The sequence below is a fragment of the Aptenodytes patagonicus genome, chromosome 1 (genome assembly GCF_965638725.1).
Source record: "Aptenodytes patagonicus chromosome 1, bAptPat1.pri.cur, whole genome shotgun sequence".
Lineage (NCBI taxonomy): Eukaryota > Metazoa > Chordata > Aves > Sphenisciformes > Spheniscidae > Aptenodytes > Aptenodytes patagonicus.
Window position 1 is genome coordinate 126,617,931 of NC_134949.1, and position 22,616 is coordinate 126,640,546.

General features: G+C 42.0%; 1 protein-coding gene across 1 annotated transcript in view; it reads left to right on the forward strand.

Annotated features, from left to right (window-relative positions):
- The first annotated feature begins 17,919 nt into the window (after positions 1 to 17,919).
- Positions 17,920 to 22,616, forward strand: part of UMODL1 (uromodulin like 1) — a 54,963-nt gene continuing 50,266 nt past the window's right edge. The window contains exon 1 of the mRNA XM_076336113.1: positions 17,920 to 18,029. Within this exon, the coding sequence (XP_076192228.1) occupies positions 17,920 to 18,029 (110 nt within the window). The remainder of the gene's footprint in view (positions 18,030 to 22,616) is intronic.

The window sequence follows — 22,616 nt, forward strand, 5'->3', positions numbered from 1 at the left end:
TTGCATCTCCATATGTCAGTTGGGTGCAACTGGTGGGTATGGAGAGGCCGTTGTAAGTGTTGTAGTTAACCACGGTTCAACAGATTACCGCTTGCCACCTAAGCTGAAAAATCTGGCTGGAAATGTGTTTTTAGCCAGTGGCGAACAAAATAAAATACCACTGAGAATGGTGAACATCAAAGTGTTTAATATTTAAAAATGCCATCTATGATGCCAGATTGTTAATAGATTTGTGTTCAAAAATGATGTATGTATTTACATTTTAAAGGAAGTATTTGAAAATGAAGTCATTTTTCATTACTACTTACACAGAACTGTCTGTTTGGGATTTTAAAATTCTGAAGTTAAAGAGGACTATTACAATCATGTAATACACCTCTGCATGTAAATAGTCCACAAAGCCCTTCATTAACCCTGCACTGAATTTATAGCTTCTGGTAGAGCTTTACCTTTTCTGCTTGCTTGAAAGACTTGAACCTTTCAAAATCATCTCCTCTCCAATTAAAAAAAAAAAATCAGGAAAGCAAGGAGCATTTCCTCTGAAAATGTTCTAAGCAAAAAAGGTAATGAATGTTATAGCAAAAAACCTAACAAGTTTCCAGGGCTGGAAGCTGTAACTTCAAGAAAGAAGAAAAAGGCAGGGTTATTTTAACAGTGAGGATTGTTAACCACTGGAAAAATTTGTTGAGGGTTATGGCAGCTTCCCTGTCATCGAGACCAGGTTCCTGTCTGGAGGTTGTGCCGCAGCCCGTGCATGTGCCCGGCGCATTCCCGCAGGTGTTGTGGTGTGTCCGGAGCCCGTGGGAAAGCTTCTGAATGGGGCAGCCTGGAAGGGTAATGTTGAGCGGGCATAGCCAAACTCTTAATTCCTGCTAAACTGCATACTGATTGTTGTCACTTGATAGCTACAGATTTGAGTGAATTAAAGAGATTTGTTTGTGTTTTTTAATCTGCTGGTATTTCTGGACATCTGTTTAGCTTCAAGTATGGGCTTGTTGGAATAAAACCTAGGCGAAACTTTGCGTTGTGTCACTGACGGATGACCTAAAAATAATAAATTCAGGGCATTCTCTCAAGATATAGCAATCATTTCCTGTTGCCTGGCAATATCTCTGGCACTGAATACAGAACTGGGAATTTATTTTACCATGCGTGCAGAAAAATTTGTTTACAGTTTTCCACTGTGATTCCCCCAAGAGGAAGAACCCATGGCTCATACAGAGAGAGCAAATGTTAATGACACCTTCTATTCATCTTGGCAAATTTATGACCAAGTTTCTATTCCTCTTTCTATATTTCCATAAATATTTACTGAAATAAAAACACCCTTGCGTTTTCTCAAATTCATCCCACTTATTTTCAGTGGGAATTAGCTTGAACTTATTCTAAATAGCTTATTATTTAAATTTTAGTTTATTTTTAAGTACTCTTTTTTAATAATCCTGTCTTCACGTGGCATGCAAAAATCTTTTCCCTTTTCTTCCAGGAGGACTATGAATTTTTCTAATGTATCTCTAGATGACATTTTATTACCCATACAGTTTGCATGATTTGATTTAAAGGGAACCTCATACACCCACGATGTCCTATGCTTGATAGAAGAATACGAAGACCCCAATTCCATAGTAGGTTTCAGGCAAGTAAGCTGCTGCATACCCTCCTGAACAACAGTATTTACCATCACTTGTAGGACTGGGACGTTTTTGTGACTGAATTCAGCCCCCAACACTAAAAAGGACAAGTTGAATGTCTTTGTTCTCCTGGAATATACTGATAAGAGGAGGACAAAAACCTTCATGGTTTCTTGGGCTGGGGTAAGTTTTTCCTATGACCTGGGATACACCCAGTGTCTGCCTTCACTCTGCGTTTTTTGGGGGAATACATTAATACTGGAAATAGGCTTGTATGAACTGACTCCATGGAGAAGGTAATGAAATAAGTCATGCAGAGCCATTCTGGTGACAGCCACGGTGGCCCTATTACACATACAGAAAACAAACGCATGCTAAAATCAACAGTTTCAAGTAGTTTGAGTTTCTTCTTGCTGTTGGTATTTTAACATTTGATCAATGCCTCTGATAACAGTAAACCCCCAAATCTCCTTTTGTGGTAAATTCTATTGGAGTGGATCCTGCTGTTGATGGGAGAGCTAATCAAAATTAGGCTTAGCTGGTGATGAGCTCAACTGAGCGAGTGAGATTTTGTTCTTGTTTTTCTTTTGTTTACATGGTAACTGTCTCTTTCCTTTTCCCATACAAATAAATGTCATGTAGCATAGCTGGGATGTGCTGCCTTTTATTTGCCAGAAGAAGTTGCTAATAATTGAATCACTTGAACACTGAAATTTGGAGGCAAGACTTTTCAACGGAAAAAATATTAATATGCTACGTGATGAACTTTGTGGCATGTCAAGACCACCCTGTCACACCTACCTCCTAAAAATTACGAATTCTTCTGTTCTTATAGGAAAGGTGGTGAAGTTGTCCAAATCATCAAAATTCACTGTTCAAGTCACAGATTTTTTTGCACCATCTCAATGGTTTTAAACATAACCACAGCAGCAGCTTCTTTTCATAGTACAGGAGAAAAATTCAGACATCAAACTGATCCTAAGTCAGTCCGTCAAATACTTTTCGAAGAGAACAGATTTTGAACTGATCCTTAAACACGCAAAAACAAAATACGTTTCATTTGTTTTCACAGCAGCTAATTGCATAATGTGATTTAGCTTGAATGCAGAGAGCTGGAAAGAATAAACAAGTTAATAAGGTGCTGTGGGACTTGCCTTTATGGTGCGCGTGTAAAGACTTGTTAACAACAGAGGCTTAAACTAAACTGATAGATAAAAGCTTCTAGAGGGTGTTTTCCACATCCAGCTCAAGCATCCAATGCACAGGGAGCCATTTCCCTCCTCACTGATTGCACACAGTTGCTGGAGACTGTAACACAAGCCACTGTTTCTATTTCTTTTTTTCTCCTTTGTCTCGTCTACCTGTGCCAGAACTGGTCCTTCGTTGTCACAGTTGCGTGCTGTATAAATTGTGATGCTTAAAGAGTGTAATAATCATGGTTGAAAAATGGGGTTTGTAAGATCAAGTTTCAACAGGCTGATAGAGTTCCATCATTTTTCATTTAAATATTAACACCGTTGAATCAAATAGAATTCCTCTTGCAATGGTTGTATCTTTGCATGTGTATATACACATATATATGTATGCATGTACCTGTATGTATCTGCTTATATATACATGTGCATATGTTTGTGTGTGAATATAAACATGTATGTATATAAAAATAAATGTATATAATGGCAGAGACATCACGATAAGAAAAAAACCTAAGCAAAACATTCATCTGTATTTACTATTCAGACTGATAGAAGTGTAAAAGGGGAAAGACAGAAGAGGACCTAAAAGTAAATTAGATTAAAAAGACCTTTCTGCTTGGATAATCGTTAGTGCTGTTTGTAGGAATGCAGAAAAGATTTTCCTGAGTGGACATTGAGTTATGTGCATAACCCTTACCCCTTTGGGAAAACAGTCCTCCCAAATTTATTTTTAGACAACCCTGGATTGAAAATCAGCCCATTTCTTTAGGGACTAGGTAGTTGCATAATGTAGGCACATGATTCTTCAAAATTCAGATGTTTGCTTTTAAAAAAAGAAGCTAGACCTCCCATTTTGTACTTGGCACAGCAAAAAGCAAGGGAATACCGGTATTGTTGGAATCTGCTTTTGCCTCCTCTGGATCATATCTCCCTTGGAGAGTGTTTCAGCAGCATCTTAAGGGCAAAAATCTTCTGACTATTCCTCATTTTCTCTGCCCCAAGGACCAGAGAATTACACAGAGCCCATTTTTCCAGGTCTACATCACCCTTGTGCCAAATGAAACTCCAGGCAATTTGCTGAGTTTTTGGCTGCTTTCTGTCACTCACTGCAGCTCTTCAGAGTGCAAAACTGCCTCAGCCATGCCATTTTTGACATCGAAATACTGCTTTAGTTGTGGACCATATGATAAATGCTTTCTTACTGCACCCTTGTTATGATAAAGATATACTTGTTACCGTGAGGATACTTTTCTGTGTCCTTCCACAGCATGAGGTTTCCACCTTTCTGGCAAGGAAATACTCGCCACATCCTAGAGGAAGCATCAAATTCCAGCACTGACATCAGGGTGATTTTCTCAGACTGATGATTAAGGGTCTACCCATCTGCTGCTGTTTATAAGCCCTCGGGGCTCATCATGTGAACTTTTCCAATGCCCAAAGTTGTGTTAAGTATTCTTGTCCCTCTTGCTTCTGGAAGTACAAGGTCTATAAAACCCAGATCTTTTGCAAGCAGGGAATGATGTTGCCCTTCAATATTTTTCCTCTTAGGTGCATGATTGCTTAGAATCAGGAGTACATAGGCAAAGCATTCATTTACTCTTGTCATCAGCTAAGCTTTTGCTTTCTTAAATCCTTTGCAGCTAAGGCATGGGAGTTTTGTAGCCTGTCCTAAAGCCTTTTCTGACTTCGCCAGTGGGCCCTGGTCCATCCATCCCATCAGATCTCTGAGAAGCAGAGAACAGTGAACTAAATGAAAATGTGCTAGATGCAATCCTATTTCATTTGCCTCCCACTTTTTAAGGAGTGCACACACATTCTCGTGTCTCTCATTAAACTGATGTAACTGATGCATGTAATTATATCAGCAGTACTGCCTTTTTGGGAGACTGACACACCCTTGACTCCCACCTTTCAATGAGAATTTGAGGCATTAGATCAGTTCATGAGCTCTGTCTCTTGAGAAGGACAATATTCAGTAATTTTTAGAATATGATACAAATTAATTGCAAAGATGAAGAGTGATGGAATATGCGTGCCGATATTTGTACTTGGCATTTGAATGATAAATGAATGTTAATCATGACAACAATCATGTTCGCATCATCCTTCAGTGGTAGCATTATCATTATTATATCTATAAACTGAAGGCCCTATCATTTTCGGCAGCAAATAACAAAGAAAATACTCCCTGCCCCAGAGCACTTGCAATCCAAATATCACAAAGGACAGGGTTATGTGCCTGCTTAACCAAAGCCAGATGTTTGATTTCAAGGAGGGAATTAAAATCTATTTTCACTAGGGAATTTTTCTCATGCAGAAGGTCAGCATGGGAGAAAGCACGCAGGAAGTTTCCCTACTGGCATTTGTGCTAATTAAGGGTGCAGAACAGATTCAGTAAATAACCCACTGTTTTCACAAGCCTATAAACATTTTGAAAAGCATCTCCTTTTGAGCTTTAAATATCAACTCTCAATATCTGGCAAAATGTGATTTTTTTAGTTAAATAGAGTGAGATAATTTTAGTTGGGGTTTTTGTGGTCTGAAAACTGGAAGGAGAGAAAAATCAAGAAAATTACTTTTCTCCTATTTTACAGTGCTTGACCACATATTTCTCTTCACCTGAGAATGCCAAAACCTGGTGTGAGGTCTCTTTGCGCTCCAAACATCGAACCTCCTTGCCAGGCATCTCTCCTTTTTCTTGATTAGTTTTGCAAAGAAGGTGATCGATTGTTTCTTTTATGGCTTACCAAGCCAGTGATGCAATATAATCTTTATTCCAAACCAAGCATTTAGATTTCTACTTCCCCTTTCAGCACTATGGTATCGTAGAGAAACTGCCAATGTTTATGTCAGCAGTTGATGCTGTTGGGAGGTAGGAATGATCTTCTTTTCCTGAGTACCTGGGCAAGCAGATGGAGCTATCTAACTGAGGCAGGGGCTGCATGGAGGATAGGGTGTAGAAAGAGCAGCAGTTTTCCTGGCGTCAGAAGTGGAAATATCAGTGCTGAGAAATTCTGTTGAGATGGAGCGCAGTTCTTCCCCAGTATAATGTAAAACTCACGCTCTGAGGATGGAGGCTTCCCTCTGGCTGCACAGTCCTGCAAAGTGGCCCCCTTGCGAGAGACCTGGGAGCTAATATTAGACTTCCACTCTTCCATTACTTAATTCACAGGTACTGATGGAATAAATCATGCTAGTGTGCTGGAAAACACTCTGCAAGCTGGAGCTTTGCTCTCCTCTGTTTAAGCGAAAGCTTGAACTCAACAGATGCTTCAGATGACAGAAGTCACTGGGTGGGTGAAACCATGGTGAATGTATACGTGTCAAAATGCAGAGTCAGAGCAGGATGCTAATAGCCTCCTGCTGAGTAATTCAGAGGGCGGTTTAGCCCAGTAGTGCCTTCTGGGCAAGTCTGAATGTTTGTTCAAACTTGGCTTGGTTCTGACAGACACCTGGTGCAGGGGTTCTTACAAGGAGTTTGTAATCTTTATTTGGGGGAAGGGTATGAGCAAGGGCGTGGAAAACCCATAGATCCTTTCATTTTAATCACACTGATGATTTAGTATCAATCTCAAAACAGAAATAATTTCAGAACAACAGCTACACTTGACAGCAGGCCAGGATTTTCTTAAAAAAAAAAGAGAAGAAAAAAGAAAAGCATTTCCTCACTGGATACAGTCAGATCTCTGAAACTACTGGTGAATTTTCTGTTTGTTCAGATTCCCTCAGAGACACAGGTTTGGGTTCATAACTTTCTGGTCATTATATTTTGGCACACAGATGAAATCTCTTATTCTTTTTCTTGCAGCCCAAGCTTCCCTTTACCCCAAACTTCCACTCCATATTATTTTTAATAATTTGATGTTTTTCTGCCTGTTTAAAAAGCTCCCTGCCTCCTTTGTACTTAGTAATCCAGTGTTCGTCTGGGTTGATCACAATTACAGGTATTAATAGGGAGAAAAAAAGAAATCATACACCTCCCCAAAACAACTTATTGCATTCCTTCTTCGAAACAAATCTATTCAAGTGTTGGTACCTTCTAACCAGCTTAAAATGTACTGGTTTTTTGCAAACCTTTCCTGAATTCCTTACTCAGTATTCACACAGTAGAAGTAGGGTACCATAACTTGCCCTGTCTGTATAGTAGGTTCCTTTAGTCCAGTGTTTCTGCTTTGAAAGATTCCTCTTCCTTCACGGGCTTCTCTGCTTTTGATTGAGCTGGCTCAAGAGGACATGGAAACAATTTTCCTTTAGATCCTTCAAAGTGAGAAGCTTCCTATGAGCATTTAAGTCTAATGCGTCAATAAAAGATCTTGTACAAATCGTGAAAGATTTTCTGGGCTTTGGACTATAGATTAGCTTCTGCAACACTTTAGAAAAATCTCTCATCAGAAACGTGTACTTGGGTCTGTGTGTATATTTCTGTATCTCTTAGCTGGAAATAAGGGCCAAATCTTATGTTGACTAACAGCGAAAAGCAGATTGTGTATTATTTTGGCTGTTTATTTTGTGCTTCAGATCTGCTTAACAGGCAGATTTTGCATGCGTGCACAAGAAAGAGATGGATTCACGAAGGGAATTGCCAGTTGAATGCACAGTCCTCTGTCCCTCCTGTCCATATCCTGGCTGTATGTCGGATGGGTTTAGGAGGGATAAGAAGTGGGAAGTCATCCTTCTTTCAAGAGGAGCAGCAGGTGCCTTCAGTAAAAACTGGGTTGCAGGCAGCGGCACTGGCACAAACCAGTGAAGCCTGGCCACATCTGTGGGCTAGTCACTGGTGTTTGCAAGACACTGGCGTTCTTGAGACCTGTGGCATCGGGTCAGCAAGGAAGCGTGAGATCGGTGTCGGTGCTGTGTTCCCGACCCTTCACTGCAGGGAGCCGATGGTCCAGCCAGCGAGACAGAGTGAGGAGGGGTTCCGGTCCCGTCACCAAGTGCTGATACAGGCCAGGCATGATACTCTTTGCTGAATAGGACCTTCAGGTGGACTTGGCCCTTGTACCCCATGGGGGGATGCTGAGCAGGAGACCCTCTGACTTTTCTTCCAAGTAAGCCTTCACGGCAAAGGGCAATACCCGCTGCCCAGACTGCTTTCTTTGGAAAACGCCTGGTTTTTAGAGTTATAGACAAGAAGCACACTACGAAATGTCTTAGATGGGACTTAATTCCCTGCAGCACTGCTAACTCGTGTGTGAGGTGTGATCAACAGTCTCATCTGGTACCAAACTCGGCATTGGGAATGGGACCATGCCATCAAAGCACTGGAGCAAACAAGAGCTTCTCTGTGCTGAGATTGCACAACCAGCGCTCAGTCAGAGGAGCAAGGCCAGGCAGAGGTTCAGCATGACCTCCGGCTGACTCATATTTTTTCCTCCTGTTACCAATAAGAACTTTTTCCTCATGAGTCACTTTAAAACAGTTTGTGTGTGTTCAGGGAAAAAACAAAACCCGAAGATTTTCCTGAGGAACAGTTTGTCGATGAGACAGAACAAATCACTAAATACAGTCAGTGACTGTTCTGTCTGCACAGTTGAGCTAATTAACTCTTAGGGCTTTAAGTGGATGGTTTTTTACTGTCATTTGTGCACGTTCCTTCATCTTTAATGCATTTTTCTCTGAAACACATCAGCAAAATAAGCAAGTATTACTATTCCACTTTTTGGATATGTGTCTGAAGCTCAGGGAAACAAGGACCCCTTCAAAAAATTGCCAGTTTAGCTGTTGTCCATCCTAACATAGGCCTAGCATAAGCTGGCAAAACAGTGCTTTTTCTATTCTACTTTTTTCTCAGGTAATATAAGCAAAAGCATATTTATAGTATTGTAGCCGTGGCTTTCACAAGGTCTGAAATACTTGGCTTTCTGCCCCCCCCTTACTTCGTTGCAGTGGCAAATTTGACCTGTGTGACTTGCTCGTGGCTGCACAAGAGGTCCGTGGCAGGGGCAGGGAATTCAAGTCCCTGAAATCGCGGACTAGCGTGTTAACTCAGAGCTGAGTAGTTAAAGTTTCTGAGAAGTTCAGTCCTCTGTAGGGAGTAGACATTAAGGTGTCCATTATACGTATTGATTTTCAGAAACTGGAATAAGTTTGTATCCTGATGGCAGGAGTGATTTATTTCGTTTCATCTTTAGCTGCAAAAAGGTTACTTCTGGCTAAGTCAGCCTGTTCCTCTCTTCTAACACCTTTTGGCCTTGCTGACCGATTTAAGCCAGTTTGACAGATCAGCTGCAGGCTCAAAGGCAATTAAGTTCCTGCAGGCTTCACAAAGATCAGGAGTGGAAAAGAGGAAAGAAACCTTAGCAATGCCGCACTAAGGGGAAGACTGTGGTTTGAGCTCAACCCTTACCACCAAACATCTGAAATGTCACAGCAAGGGCAGTTTTTAAGACCGCCCTGGTGATGAGACAAAATTCACGTGGGAGTCACAGGCACGTAATCATGGGGCAGAAATCAGATGGAAATCAGGTTCATCTGAACTTTTTGTCTCCTTCATTGGCAGCTAGCGGCACGGTTTGACCTGCGCGTTCCTGACCTGGATCAGTTTATTTCCACTGTGAGATCCTCAGGACGGTGGCACTTCCATCCGTTCCCACAGTCTGCTGTGGCCATAGTCTGGGCTTTCTCACGTTGGCAGGCTGTAATCAGATTGAAATGGTGGGAGTCTGGAAGAGGCATCTGGGAGAAATTTACTGACGGCTGATTTTGAGAGGTCAGGTTAAATGATTTAATGGTTCTCAAGCTTTAGGTCCTATACATTTACGGGAAGGCGTGCTGGCTTCTGGAGCACAGAACAGCTTTTGTTAGATTTCCGTGGAGCCCAAATGCATAGTCCTGTTTCCTGCATGCAGACCAGTCTGTCTTGAAACGTCGTGACCATTTTGGGCATCTGAAATAGAAATACTTCATAGAAAAAATAATGCAAAGCAAAAAGAAATGTTCCAGCAACTGACCTTTCTGTGTCAAACTCCTAGCCTAAAGAAGATCAGGATCTTCTAAGTGACTAATTAAATCAAAAGTGAATCTGTCTAAAGAAATAAATGCCTAAAAAATATGACGAGAAAGCCTGCTGTCAGCCACAATATTCCAATTACTGATAGTACAGTCTAGGAAAGTCAAATCCCATCTCTCAAAATCTGCTTCTTGATCCTGTAAAATTATCCATAAATGGATTTTGACATGGCTTTTATTGGCACAGCCCTTCTTTGTATAAATTGCATACTTTAGATCAATTCAGACATTACAAATGTAACTGCAGCAAATATAAATGACAGAGCCAGGAGAACTGATCAGCTCCAGATGACTGGCCAGGAGGGCTGTGAGGAGCTCCTTCCAGAGTGGGCTCCAGCTCACTACCAGCACCACACAGCCAGGGCTCTTATTCCACTAAACATCTCCTTCTCTGTTCCTCCCCATTGACCTTCCTCACCACAAAAGCAAAAGTGAGCAAATTTTGCACTGGCGTTCTAAGATAACACCTAGTTGAAAGGAACGAGGGATGAAAGACCAAAACTTTACCTATGAAATATACCAATGGTTACTAAAAATATAATTTTATGTAATCAGCCATGCACGTACAGGTGGTGAGTTTTCCAAAATGATTGATGAATCTATGCAGTTTCCCTGCAGGAGACTCTGTATTGACACGTGCTGAGTAAGCTCAACTCATTACAGCAACTACAGTAACATGAAGAAAGAGCACATGCTAACTGCCTGGGATGCAGGGCACCATCTTAAACTTACTGCAGTTAACGCAGTGCAAGAATATGTCTGGAAGATGTGAAAAGGGTTGTACAGGACATAGGATGCATGCTTAATTGCCTGGGTGGTCTCTTCCAATATCTGCATTGCTAAAAAGCCACGTTGCTGTGTGCCTAAATGCTTGTAACACTGAGGAAATAATGCAGATACGAATCAGAACCTCAAAGAATTTGCAAATTACAAGGTAAATCCTGAAACACACAAGACTTTTGTATCTATTTCTTACTTAGATTAAACACCCACTGACTTTACTTACAGTTTTGATCAAAAAGGAGGTTCTGCATATTCTGTACTTAGGAACTGTTTCATTCACTACTACAATAAAGTTGCCACTCACTGTTAGTTGCCTCACGTTGAACATAAGGCTGCTCCAGCTGCCAGCCATAAGACTGAGCTGTAAATATGCAAAGTTTTATCCATGTTTTTTAATAGTCCTTGTCCTGGTTTCGGCAGGGATAGAGTTAATTTCCTTCCTAGTAGCTGGTACAGCGCTGTGTTTTGGATTTAGGATGAGAACAAAGTTGATAACGCACCCATGTTTTAGTTGTTGCTAGGTGATGCTTACACTAGCCAAGGACTTTTTAGTTTTTCATGCTCTACCAACTGAGAAGGCTGGAGGTGCACAAGAAGCTGGGAGGGGGCACAGCCAAACTGGCCCCAGGGACATTCCATACCATGTGACGTCATGCTCAGTACATAAACTGGGGAAAGCTGGCCGGGGGGGCCGCTGCTCGGGGACTGGCTGGGCATCGGTCGGCGGGTGGTGAGCAATTGCACTGTGCATCACTTGCCCTGTGTATTATTATTATTACATTATTATTATTATTATAATTTTATTTCAATTATTAAACTGTTTTTATCTCAACCCACGAGTTTTCTCACTCTCACTCTTCCAATTCTCTCCCCCATCCCACCGGGGAAGGGGGGAGTGAGCGAGCAGCTGTGTGGTGCTCAGTTGCCGACTGAGGTTAAACCACGACAGTCCTAAAGATGAGCATGTACACATAAGTCTTTTAGAACGAGGATGTTAGTCCTTTACTGCAATTTGGAGGATCATACTTCAGTCATAGAAGTCCTTAGCGGTGAAGATGATGACATTTGTTTTATAGCTAACTCTGGAAAGCAGCAGCTGTTTAAGACACATGGCAACCCTATCCAGCAATTTGGGATTGTGAGTGGGAGACCCCAAATGCAATCCAATTCAGATGCCAGTTTGGAATTACCTATATTTGAATTTGGCCAGGACATACACTTGTTGCAGAAGGTGCCAAGTCATTTCTAGGGGCTAAAGATCCTTTTTGTGAGTGCTAGCTGAAAAATTTCAATCAAGGTATTTTTTCCAGAAAATTTAGATTGTTGAAAAAAAAATATAGACCACGAAGAGAAATATTTCTATTTGCAAATTGAACTTCACCGACTCAAGTCCTCGGTTTTTATTTTATTTATTAGTGGGGTTTTTAAGTCAGATGGTGTCCTCTGTACAGCTTACAGCCAGGGTCTCCCTGTTGCCTCCCTGTGCTGACAGGAGATGTAAATGGTTCACATGGGGCATACAGCCTGACTAGACATCCTGGTGCGTGCAGGAGGAGGGGTGCTAAGGTACACATTCTCCTTAGACATAGCAGAAATATTTCCAAACCAAAATATGTTTTTGTTTTTTTTTTTTTTTTTTTTTTTAAATGTTCTCCTCTACCCATTTTCCCATTTTCTGCAAAAACATTTTTCAATTGAAGTTTGGGCAAGCATTAATTTTCCTTTTTTTCTTCTTCTGCTTTTTTTTTTTCTTTCTGATGAGCTTGATATTTTATTTTCCAAGCCAGAAGAACAGCTCACAAGTGCCTCGACACAACACAGAGCCCTGGCTCTGCCCTCTGCCAGAGGATCTGAACGATCCAGGAACAACTCCCCTGTTGCCCCGCATGTTTTCCAGGGCCCCAGCTCTCCTACCTTGTGAGTGCTAACACAGTGGTTGCCCGACAGTGTTTTACAGAAGCGATATTACTGATATTCTGAACATACACAAATAAGAGAGTTTGTGGTTCCGGCTCCCTTACATCTGGCTCTTTCATCCACATGAAATTGTCTGCAGTACCGTAATATGTATTTAAGTGCTGGTCTGAACATATTGCCTCAGCTCCAAGAACTGTACCTGTGATTTTCCATACTTCAGTGTCAGCTCCTCATAAGATACCATATTGTGTTTACTCTTTTTCCTCGCATGAGCCAAGTGATACTGCACTGAAGTTATTGTCCTGCATTGTAAAGCTGCAGGCACATCTATCTTGGGAACATGCCTTCATGATTTACACAATGAAAAGAAAGGGATTTTGGTTTCTCAAATCTCCTGATTCATGCCCTGCCTAATAAGGTTCTTGTTTGCCTAGCATTGCTCTGGTTTATGTGATACTGAAATTGCAATGAAATGAGGAGCACAATGAAAGCAGCTAGTGAAACAGCTTAAATTCAGGAAAAAACATTGACATAGACATTTGTTTTTACTCTTAGCTTGTTTTCAAAGTACAGAATTAAAGACCTAAAAAATAGTATCACCTGATGTGTGGACAGAAACAAAATTCAAGATGCATATACCTGACATTCGAGATATGTAAATCTGGCTCCTAGTTGTCAGGTGTTCAAGGTGTGAGAGGGAATAAGTGCTCAGAAGGGTAAACATGGACTAAACCAGCAATTTTGAAATGCCTTTTTCTCAAAATGAGGCGGGGAGGGGAGGCCAAGCTGAGCAGGTAGAAGAGGCAGGTTCCCCGGGGAGGGCGCGAAGGAGAGAGAACTTGCAAAATTCCCACCGGAGCCTCTTTGTTTCTGTTGCCAGTAGTTATCACCCACCTGCAAAAGGTAAAAAAAGAGAGCACCTTTTCCCCTAATCCAAAAGCCTGCATGGGAGGACGATCGAGCTCTAGCGCCTTGGAAACGAAGCGATCAGAAGGGCTTATCCAGGACAGGCGATACAATGGCCAGGATCGCTCTTATTTCTGTTCTCATCTTCTGGGCAGCCACACGGCAGGGAAGGGGAAATGAAATTACAGGTGAGTGATGCAAACCTGGTCAGAGGACCACGGCTGTTATGTAGCACAGCTTAGTTTGGATGTGGGATACCTCTTTACTTGAAATAAACCGGCCAAGGTGGCCACTCTCTGGAGAACTGGCAATGTCTCAGCGACCATTTAAGAATCCTCATTGATAATTAAACAAAGAAAATTAACCAAGCCAAAACACAAACTTTGTCCCCAACTCTTCACCCCCAGTCAAAAGCCTTGTCATTTCCTTTGTGCCAGAAATGAATGAGTAGGACTGCTGCTTTGTGTTCAGTAATGTGCAAATTTTTATGAAAATTGTCTTTAAAATAAACTTTTGGAGGAAATTATGTAGTAATGTACCTGGCAAATTCCTAGAGATGCATAAAATGAAGCTGTAGAAGACATGTTTAACTTTCATCTATGGTGTGGGCTGTAATTTGGAAAAACCTAACTCAATTGCTAGGTTGTAACTGCTAAATTAAATCCTAATTTGCTCTTAATTTCTGGTTTGATTTATTTAGATGAGAAAAGATAGTGATTTTTGGCTGCTTTTTGTTGCATTTTTTTACTTAAGTGGTTTTGCAAGTCTCAGTCAAAATACAAACCATATTTCTTAAAGCCTTGCAGGCTTTTCTGTTATCCTGTCAAAGTCACAGCTGAAAAAAAGAGATTTCTACAGATTGGGGGTCAGCAGAACCCCCATTCTAGTGCCATTTAAAGTCAATGGTGTTGACTTTAAAAAGAATTTGGAATACCCAGAAAAATCGAGCTGTTAATCCATTTTTCTTCGTGTTCCGGGGCCTTCGCCTTTTAAAGCTGAGTTTGAATCTGCCCTCCGTGAACCTGTTCCAAAGGATTACTTTTAAGGTTACGTCAAGACAAGAAAGGGGCTTGTCTTTGGCTCTTGCTGTTCTCCAGCGAGAAAAGATTTTGCAGATCCCAGCTCAGAGTGGCTTTTCTGGCACTTGAGCAATGAAGTTTCCAGAATTGCAGCTAAGACTGTGGCATAAATGCTATCAAGCATTTTTTATTGCTGATTTTTTGATCATGCTCTCAGTTCTGATCTGGGTTTGACCTTGAGTTATAAGACTTTCCTTTCAGCCTTTCCTCTCAGTATTTGTTTCTATTAATAAAGTATTTGCTTTAATTGTTTCTGCTCTCGCTTAACATAATAAAATTTATACTTTCCCTGACAGTGCTGAAAGCTGGTGGTTGCTAAGATAAAAAACTAAAGCCCAGAGATGATAGGCATAACGTAGCCCTACTAATGTCAGGTGACTGCCTTCTCCTGCTTTGTGATTGACTTCAGCTTTGTGTTGCTGGAAACAACAGCCAGTGCATTTTAATTCCATTTGATAGTGCCATAATCCCATAGATGGGGGTAATGAGAACAGAAAGCCAATTTGCTAAAGAGCCCAAATTGATCTAAGCCACATTGCTCAGCAGGAAACCGCTGTCAGCAAATAATTGAACTCTGTGAGTGTCAAAGCTTGTTTTAAACTGTGTGGTAGTGATGGATGATGGTAAGGTTGGTGGTGCTGCACCTTTCCCTGTCTCCTTCGGTATAACCTCTTCCAGCGAGGGTATCTTTTTGTACCACCCTAACTGTATCTCAAACCTTCTCTTTTGGCTTTGGCAGCCTCATTCTATACCTAGTATCAATGTTTAAGTATGAAATATGATTTTATATCTGCTCTGACAGCTGTAGCTTCTAATTATAAACTGTGTCTAATTCTATACCGTTTTATTCTCAGTTTCATACCTGTATTTATGTTGCACATTGCTGTAGAGCCTGAGCCAGCTCAGCTGACTCTGGAATTTTTAGCTTTCCAGTGCTATGTCCTTGCTGCAGCCACAGCTCTGCACGGACAACACGAATCTTCGGTGCTCTCCGTACTCGGTTGTTCTCTTCCAGTGTCTGCTTTGCTCTAGCCATGCTAATACGGGAGCTCTGGAGAAATGGAGGGATCATAGCGACAAGGAACCAGGCTGAGCTCTTGTTCCTTACCTGCCCTACCCCCCTCTAACATCATTTTATACTGTAACAGTATGATTCCTTAGTGCAATGGTTTCTTTTTCTCATTTCCATAGAACAAAATTTGCCCTGCTCCTCCCACCTTCCCTGATCACCAATATATGTTTGTGCACTTTCTCCAGATAGAGGCTAGATCCAAAATGATTTAGATGCTCTTTCCATCCCACTTTGCGTATATAGCCATTCAGGCCCCAAACTAATTAAAAAAAAAAAGCTGAAACAAAATTTTTTTTTCCCCATGCCTACATGTCTAGAAGCATTTTCTGGGGTAGGTTTTCTTGGAGCACTCCTAACATGTGGCAAGGGAATGCTTTACAAAATGCAATGACAGCTACCTGTTTCTTGTAAGGCACTTGTGCCTCATGTGAAGTGGTAATCGATCAAATGCATTGGATAAAAAGCAGACCTCTGGTTTCTGCTCCAGAACCCACATTTGTTCTCTTTTCCCCTCTCCCAGAGGGATGTCCTAAATTTAGCCAGGGGAGGGAGGCCACCTTACTTTCTCTGGCTCACTTCACCTTCAGTTCCCTCCTGCACAGTGACCTATGTGCCACAGCTGGGTACGGGCTTTCATGGTCCAGGTCAGACCTCTATCCCAGCCATTGGGGTCCTCTCCTGCGTCAGGCAGGGTATGGGTTTCAGCCCCTCAGCTTGGGACAGGCTGGGCGTCTTCCTTCCTGCCCCTCATGACCATCTCCTTTCACCTCTCTTCTTAAGGACAAAGAACAGCCCTGGTGCTTTTTAGTGATTGTGAAGGACTTGCAGCTGCTGTCTCTGGAGCTAGCTTCAGGGACGGGACACAGAGGTGTCCTGCTTGAGGCTGGGGAGGAGGAGGAAGCAGGGAGTGGGACTTCTAGATATGCTCTTATTCTTGATATTTTCCTGCTGACCTGCTCTAAGCAGCAGCACAGGGCTCCCTGGAGCCTGCTGGGAGGTCTCTTTCTCTCACACGCACCCTCTGTAGCACGCCCCACATCAAACTCTGCCTTTTGCTGCAGGATGAAGGCACAGATGGGTCAGGCAGAGCAGGGCTGGACTCCCAGGGGCCCGATGCTCTCCCTGGGTCTGGTCAGACACAAGTTATTTATAGTCAAGAGGGAAGGCTGGGGGTGGTCCATGGTCCGTCCCAGCTACCTTCTCCTTCCTTCTGCTCTTCCAAAGTGCCCTTGTCTGCAGGGAGGTGTCTGTGCCTCCGTTTGGGAATTGCACCAAGCAAATCCATTTTTCTTCATGGACTTTTGAATATCTAAGGCAGGGGATATCTTTCAGGCTGTTCTTATTTGAGCAGTTGCTAGGATTAGGGCTGGAGGAAGACCTTCTGGGTGATTTGGTTGAGCCAGTTTGCGGGACGTATTGTAGCCTGTGGTATCTATCCCATGCTTTCTTCCGGACTGTCCTTGCACTACAAATGAGTTGTCCTGTTCAAAGCTCTTTTACCAGTCTTGTTCAAATTGCACACATACCTTTTGTTTAGCTGGAAAGCTAAACATGATAAAAGCACATGATTCCTAAGAACCTGACAGGGTTTTTTTCTTGAGTTGTTTTTACATGTTTCATCTTTTCAGGCAGAAGATAAGCTGTGCAAATAAGATAAGCTGTAAATATTTTAATTGTATGCTTGTTGTGTATACTGTGTTAGCTTCAGTCTGTCTGTTGACTGGCCCTGGTCCCCTCAGACCTCTCAGAGATACGAGTCCTGCCACACTTGAATCTCTGCAGCTAATTCATATTTATCCTTATTAAAGTTTCTTTTGCTTTGTCTAAAGGTTGATATAGGCATTTTAATTCTATCCGATCTATTTCCCAAATGAGACACAGGGTGACTCAGCCCCTCTGGCTTCTATAGCATCTCATTAGGAGACAGCCTGATGTCTGTGACATGATTGTAGGTTGCTTACTGCTCATTCTTAAACTCCATCTGGTTTTGTTGCTGCTGTTGTCGTTTGGGTTCCTTTGTGGCGTGGGTTTTTTTCCTGCTCCTGCTCCAGCATTTCAGTTTTAAGTAAAGCATGTAACAAGTTTGCTCCTCATCATGACTGGTTTCAGAACTCCAGAAACTGAGTCCCATTACGTAGTTAATGAACTTATTACTGACTTTGTTTATACTAAAGTCAATGAACCACAGCAGCTCTCAAAGGGCCTGTTCTAAGATGGTCTGCTACAAACGCAGATAGGCAACATAGGAGCTCCAGGAATACCTTTTGTTTCAGACATCTGAAAGTCCTTCCCCGTGATGCATGAGTACCCAGTTTTAGCCTAGGGCGATGTCTGAAGGATGTCTTATTCCAGACATCTACTGTGACTCATCTGCCCATGAGTTCCTTGTCCTTCATTCCCTTTATAGTCAGCGGAGAAAGACGAACACTTTGGCAGCGTGAGCCTGGAGTGGACATATAAAGTACTTGGATGACTCTGCCCTGGAAGTGCCTATTCTGCTCTGCTGTTAATTTGTATTAACATATATTAGTTTCCTTTATACTTACTTGAGTTAAATTGCCCTTTTTCTGCTTTGCACCTGAAGGCACTGCGAGCTCTTGAATTTTCTACCAGTCTGCATCCTTTTTATGACTGAAGTGATGTCTATGACAAGTAGTCACTAGTAATTCTTTCTTCTGTCTGTTTTCTGAAGTGATGTTCTTCCTAACATCAGCCTTCCTGGAAATCATTCATCTGTGTTGGTTCTGTCACTGCTTTCTCATAACAGTATTTTTAACTAGATACTGCAGGGAACTTATGCACTGGGGTGACAAATTAGTGCTGATCCCTTTCTTTCCTGTTTTTTTTTTCCTCCCTAGAAAAAGGCCTCTCTTTGCTAGGGTACCATCTGTGCAACTATAGCCTGACCAAAAATGTGTTTAAAATGGTTGCCTACCAAAAGTCCTATGAGAAAAGCACTTCCTGTGGAGGATGGATACCATGGATGGTGTGTCCCCGGACATACTATAAAACGCAGTATCATACTGTTGAAGTCCCTGAAACCATCACTCTTACAGATTGCTGTGAAGGATATGAGCAAGTTGGACTCTACTGCTCTTTAGGTAAGTTTTAGTCAGATTAATAGTTGAAATAAATGTCTGATGGAAGAGAATTCACTTAAACTGAGACATGTAGAGGCTTAATTCAGTTCTGGGCAATAGGTTCCTGTTCACTGACATCAGTGAGTCCGCAAAAATCTACAGTAAACTTGGTCCAACATGGTAAGGAGTAGACATGAAAGACTAATTCTCCTGATTCTTGCTCTTTGCCACCCCTAGTCACAAATTCCACTCACCTAAAGTTCCAGGTGAATATGAAGAAAGCACCTGCTTGTTACCCCTACAAGGGCTCATTACTTGTCCTGGTTCAGGCCAGTATCTGTGGTGAAGTGCAGTAACTCACACAGTCTCACCTGGTGCTGTGTCTGCTCTGAGTGTGCTTGTATTTACAGTAGGAACTTTCTTCTCAAAAGTAATTCAGGATGCGCTAGGATAACATCTCCTTTGATTTGGAGCAGGGTCAGTTCCCAGGATGCAAACCCAGTTTTGGTGTTAATTTAAAACAACCTGTGGCCTCAGGACAAGCTGGTACCAACCGGTTTCCGATCAACACTACATTAGGGCCCATTTTCTCAGGGCTTCCTTGGTTACCTAGGGCTATGTTGGAGGACTGGAAACTGGCAAACCTTTTGGTGGATCTGATCTAACTTCTGAGTTTTAACAAGACTCTACTTGGGAAGACTTAATCATCTTTGACTCAAGATGGAAGCTTTTCCCCTTCCCGCATCAGGGCCACCAGTTGTCAACAAGAAATTGCTAATTTTTAGCAGAACTCAAGTCGTAGGTGGAAGGGATTCCTTGGGGAAAAGGAACTTTTTTTTTTTAATGGATAAAGCCACATGCTTTTAAGCTGAACAGGCATCTTGGATTAGCTAGGCCAGCATTGAACTGTTCCAGCATCCAGAAAAGTTCTGCAGGACGTAATTTTGTCTCCTATTTTCAGTATGACATTGCATTTTCTACATTTCCCCTTTTCAAGTTATCGTCCTGGGAATTTACATAGTCTCAACACTGTAACAAAAGATTGAAAAGGAAAGGTCCTATTGCAGCCCTGGTCCTCGCTTTGGGTCATAAGACTTGGGTGACTCAGTTCTATGGGAATGTCCCATAGAATGTAAAGAACAATGTGTTCATCCTACTTTTAAGTTGCTTCAGAGCATTGGAAAATGAACCTCCAAACAATTTTTGCAAGGTATTTTCTCAACAGTTACTAGTAAAATACTGTGTCTAAAAGAAAATTCCTTTAACAGAAAGACGGGAACACAGAAGCGGTCATTGTATTTTACTTGTTCTTAAAATGTTTTGCTAGAGAAGAGGAATGAAAGCATAATTAGATACACATCATCCCTCATTTATTGTATCCTGCAACTGTTTGGCTCTGGGGCTGTTGTGGAGTGTCAGCCAGGGCAAAATTTGACCTGCAGGTTACAGTATGTCCAGGCAGTCTTCTCAGACTGGCAATGGACCAGCTGTTGATCATATTATTTTCCAAGCAGCAGTTCCATGCTGGGGAAAATCTGCAGGAAATCTAATAGGTGTTGAATAGTCACTTCAGTGAGGTCTTTTTGATATACATGCACGTGCATACATGTGTGCACATATCTATCAAATGACAAGGCTGAGAAGCAGTCAGAGAAAATTGCTTTTTAATTCTGTAGTACAAGGAAATAGCTGTGTCAGCTAAATGTTGAAGAGTCACTAGCTAGTTATGGTTGTCTCTATTTGCACAAGAAACTCTACGAGTGATCAGGATTTTCAAGGTGTTTCAGAACCTCTGAAAATCAAGACCGTCTTCTTGGGTGGAAAAAAAGGCATCCTGGTAACACTTTAAGTATTTTTTCCCAGTATAATTCTATGCCTTTTAAAAGCATCTCTAGGGATATTTTAGGCTTGAGAGCTGTTGATGAGTTTATTTCATCTAATATTAACAAATCTGTAAATCTCTTTTAAAGCTTAGCTGCAGAATTTCTGCTCTGCCCTTGCCACATTGTTGGTGGGCACTCTGGACAGGCTTGTCCATGAAATACTGTGGTGACCTTGACTCTTTTTCTTGCCAAAGTTAATTTGGGAATATTTTAAACCATAAAAGGATTTGTATGGCTTCTAGGTGATTTCTGTGTTTACATTATTCCGGTATCTTTGCTTTTCAGGGCATTAGTCATAAATTCTGTGAATGGTAATGCACTGTCTAGACACAGTCTTAAATAAATGATGAAAAGAGAAACTGGAACTGCTGAAATTACTGCACAGCATGCTGTTGAACTACTGTTATTTTCTTCTTGACGTTATCCATGCTGGCATGCTCTCCATCCTGCTAGGAGCGGAAAGGTCTCCATGACCTTTCACAGTAACCTGCTCCTGGCCACTCCCCACCTTTTCTTCCTAGAAGGAACCATTTACCCTTGCCTGGGATATGGCAGGCCCCGCTTTTCTTATTTCTTTACTGATGGGGAAAAAATGTCTATATCATTAGTCAACCTGCTCTGGTAGTTCTCACTGGTTGCCCATCAATCCATTAGGATAGTATTACACACGCACACACCAATGACTTCAACTTTTTTTAAATAAAAATTGCAAAGTTAAGTATCTAAAAGTTACGAAGTGCTAGAATTAATTATAAAGGTAGAACTGAATAAAAACAATCTTTGTTTCCTCTCTTTGTGCCTACACATGCAGATTAGTAAACTCTTTTAATTACCTGATCCCACGCTGCCTTGCCCCGAGGACCACGTTTCCATGTGGTGCTCGGGGACAATGGAGCCCCTCTAAGGATCTTCCCAGCAGCGCATCATCCTGGACTGTGCATTTGGTGCATGGTTCAGTGCTCTGTTGAGCCTCTCTCTGAACATAGAATTATTTATCACTTCTTGAGGTGAATCCTGGGATGATTCACAGACAGCAATTTGTCTTCACGAAGCCTGCGGGAAGGGAGGGAGGTTCTCTGTCTTTCATAGCTGGGCAACTGAGCTGCAGAGAGATTGAGATCAAACCATTTTGCATGCCCACTCTCAGACACCTAGGGTGCGGTTTCAATTTTTTTTTAAATTTATTTTGATTTTGATTTTCAAAGTGCTTAGCGCTGCCTTTAACAACTTGTGCGGTCGGAGCGCAGAGCCTCGTGTCCTCGACGGTGACTGTGAGCAGTCCCCTGATTGCTAAGCAGGTCCCAGGGCTGCAGGTCAGGTTCCTGGACCTGCGAAAGCCACGGCTCTGAAAGGTTGTTATGAATGTGTTGTACAACACTTTCCCAGCATCTTGCAGGAATTTCTTTTAGGCAAAGACAGGGTCCGATTCTCCAGGCTAATTTCCAGCTGCTTGAATCAATGGTATGGTTACTTCTCCTGGTGACTGGTTTGCTGCCCACCTTCCACCTTACTGCATAAGATGAAACCAGAGAGTCTCCTTATCTGCCATCTAACTCTGCTTGATCTCCAGCCAGGGAGCAAAAGAGTGCATCAACATGTGATGAAGGCTGGTTTTGTACACATGTACAAAAATACGTTGAAATAGGAAGGCCCAGACAACCTTAATCCTGGGGATTCTTAACTTGATAGCACTTAATTTGCAATGTTAAGGCCACACTTTAATCAGGGTATGCTTTGCACGCATAATTTCCTAAGGTTTTCAGAAAAACATCTGTAAAGTTAAAACCCCTTTGTTTTAGATGTCCAGGTAGCTCCTCAGCAGGGCTGGGACCTTTCAGAGCCTGCATGCGGATGTTTGCATGCTGAGTCTAACCAGAGTGGTAGGGAGCTGCGGCATGTCCCCTGTGCTTGGGCTGTCACCAGAAAGCCATGGGACAGCGGTCTTTTAAATACCTCCAGGGATGGGAACTCAACCACTTCCCTGGGCAGCCTGTTCCAATGCTTGACAACCCTTTCGGTGAAGAAATTTTTCCTCACATCCAATCTAAACCTCCCCTGGCA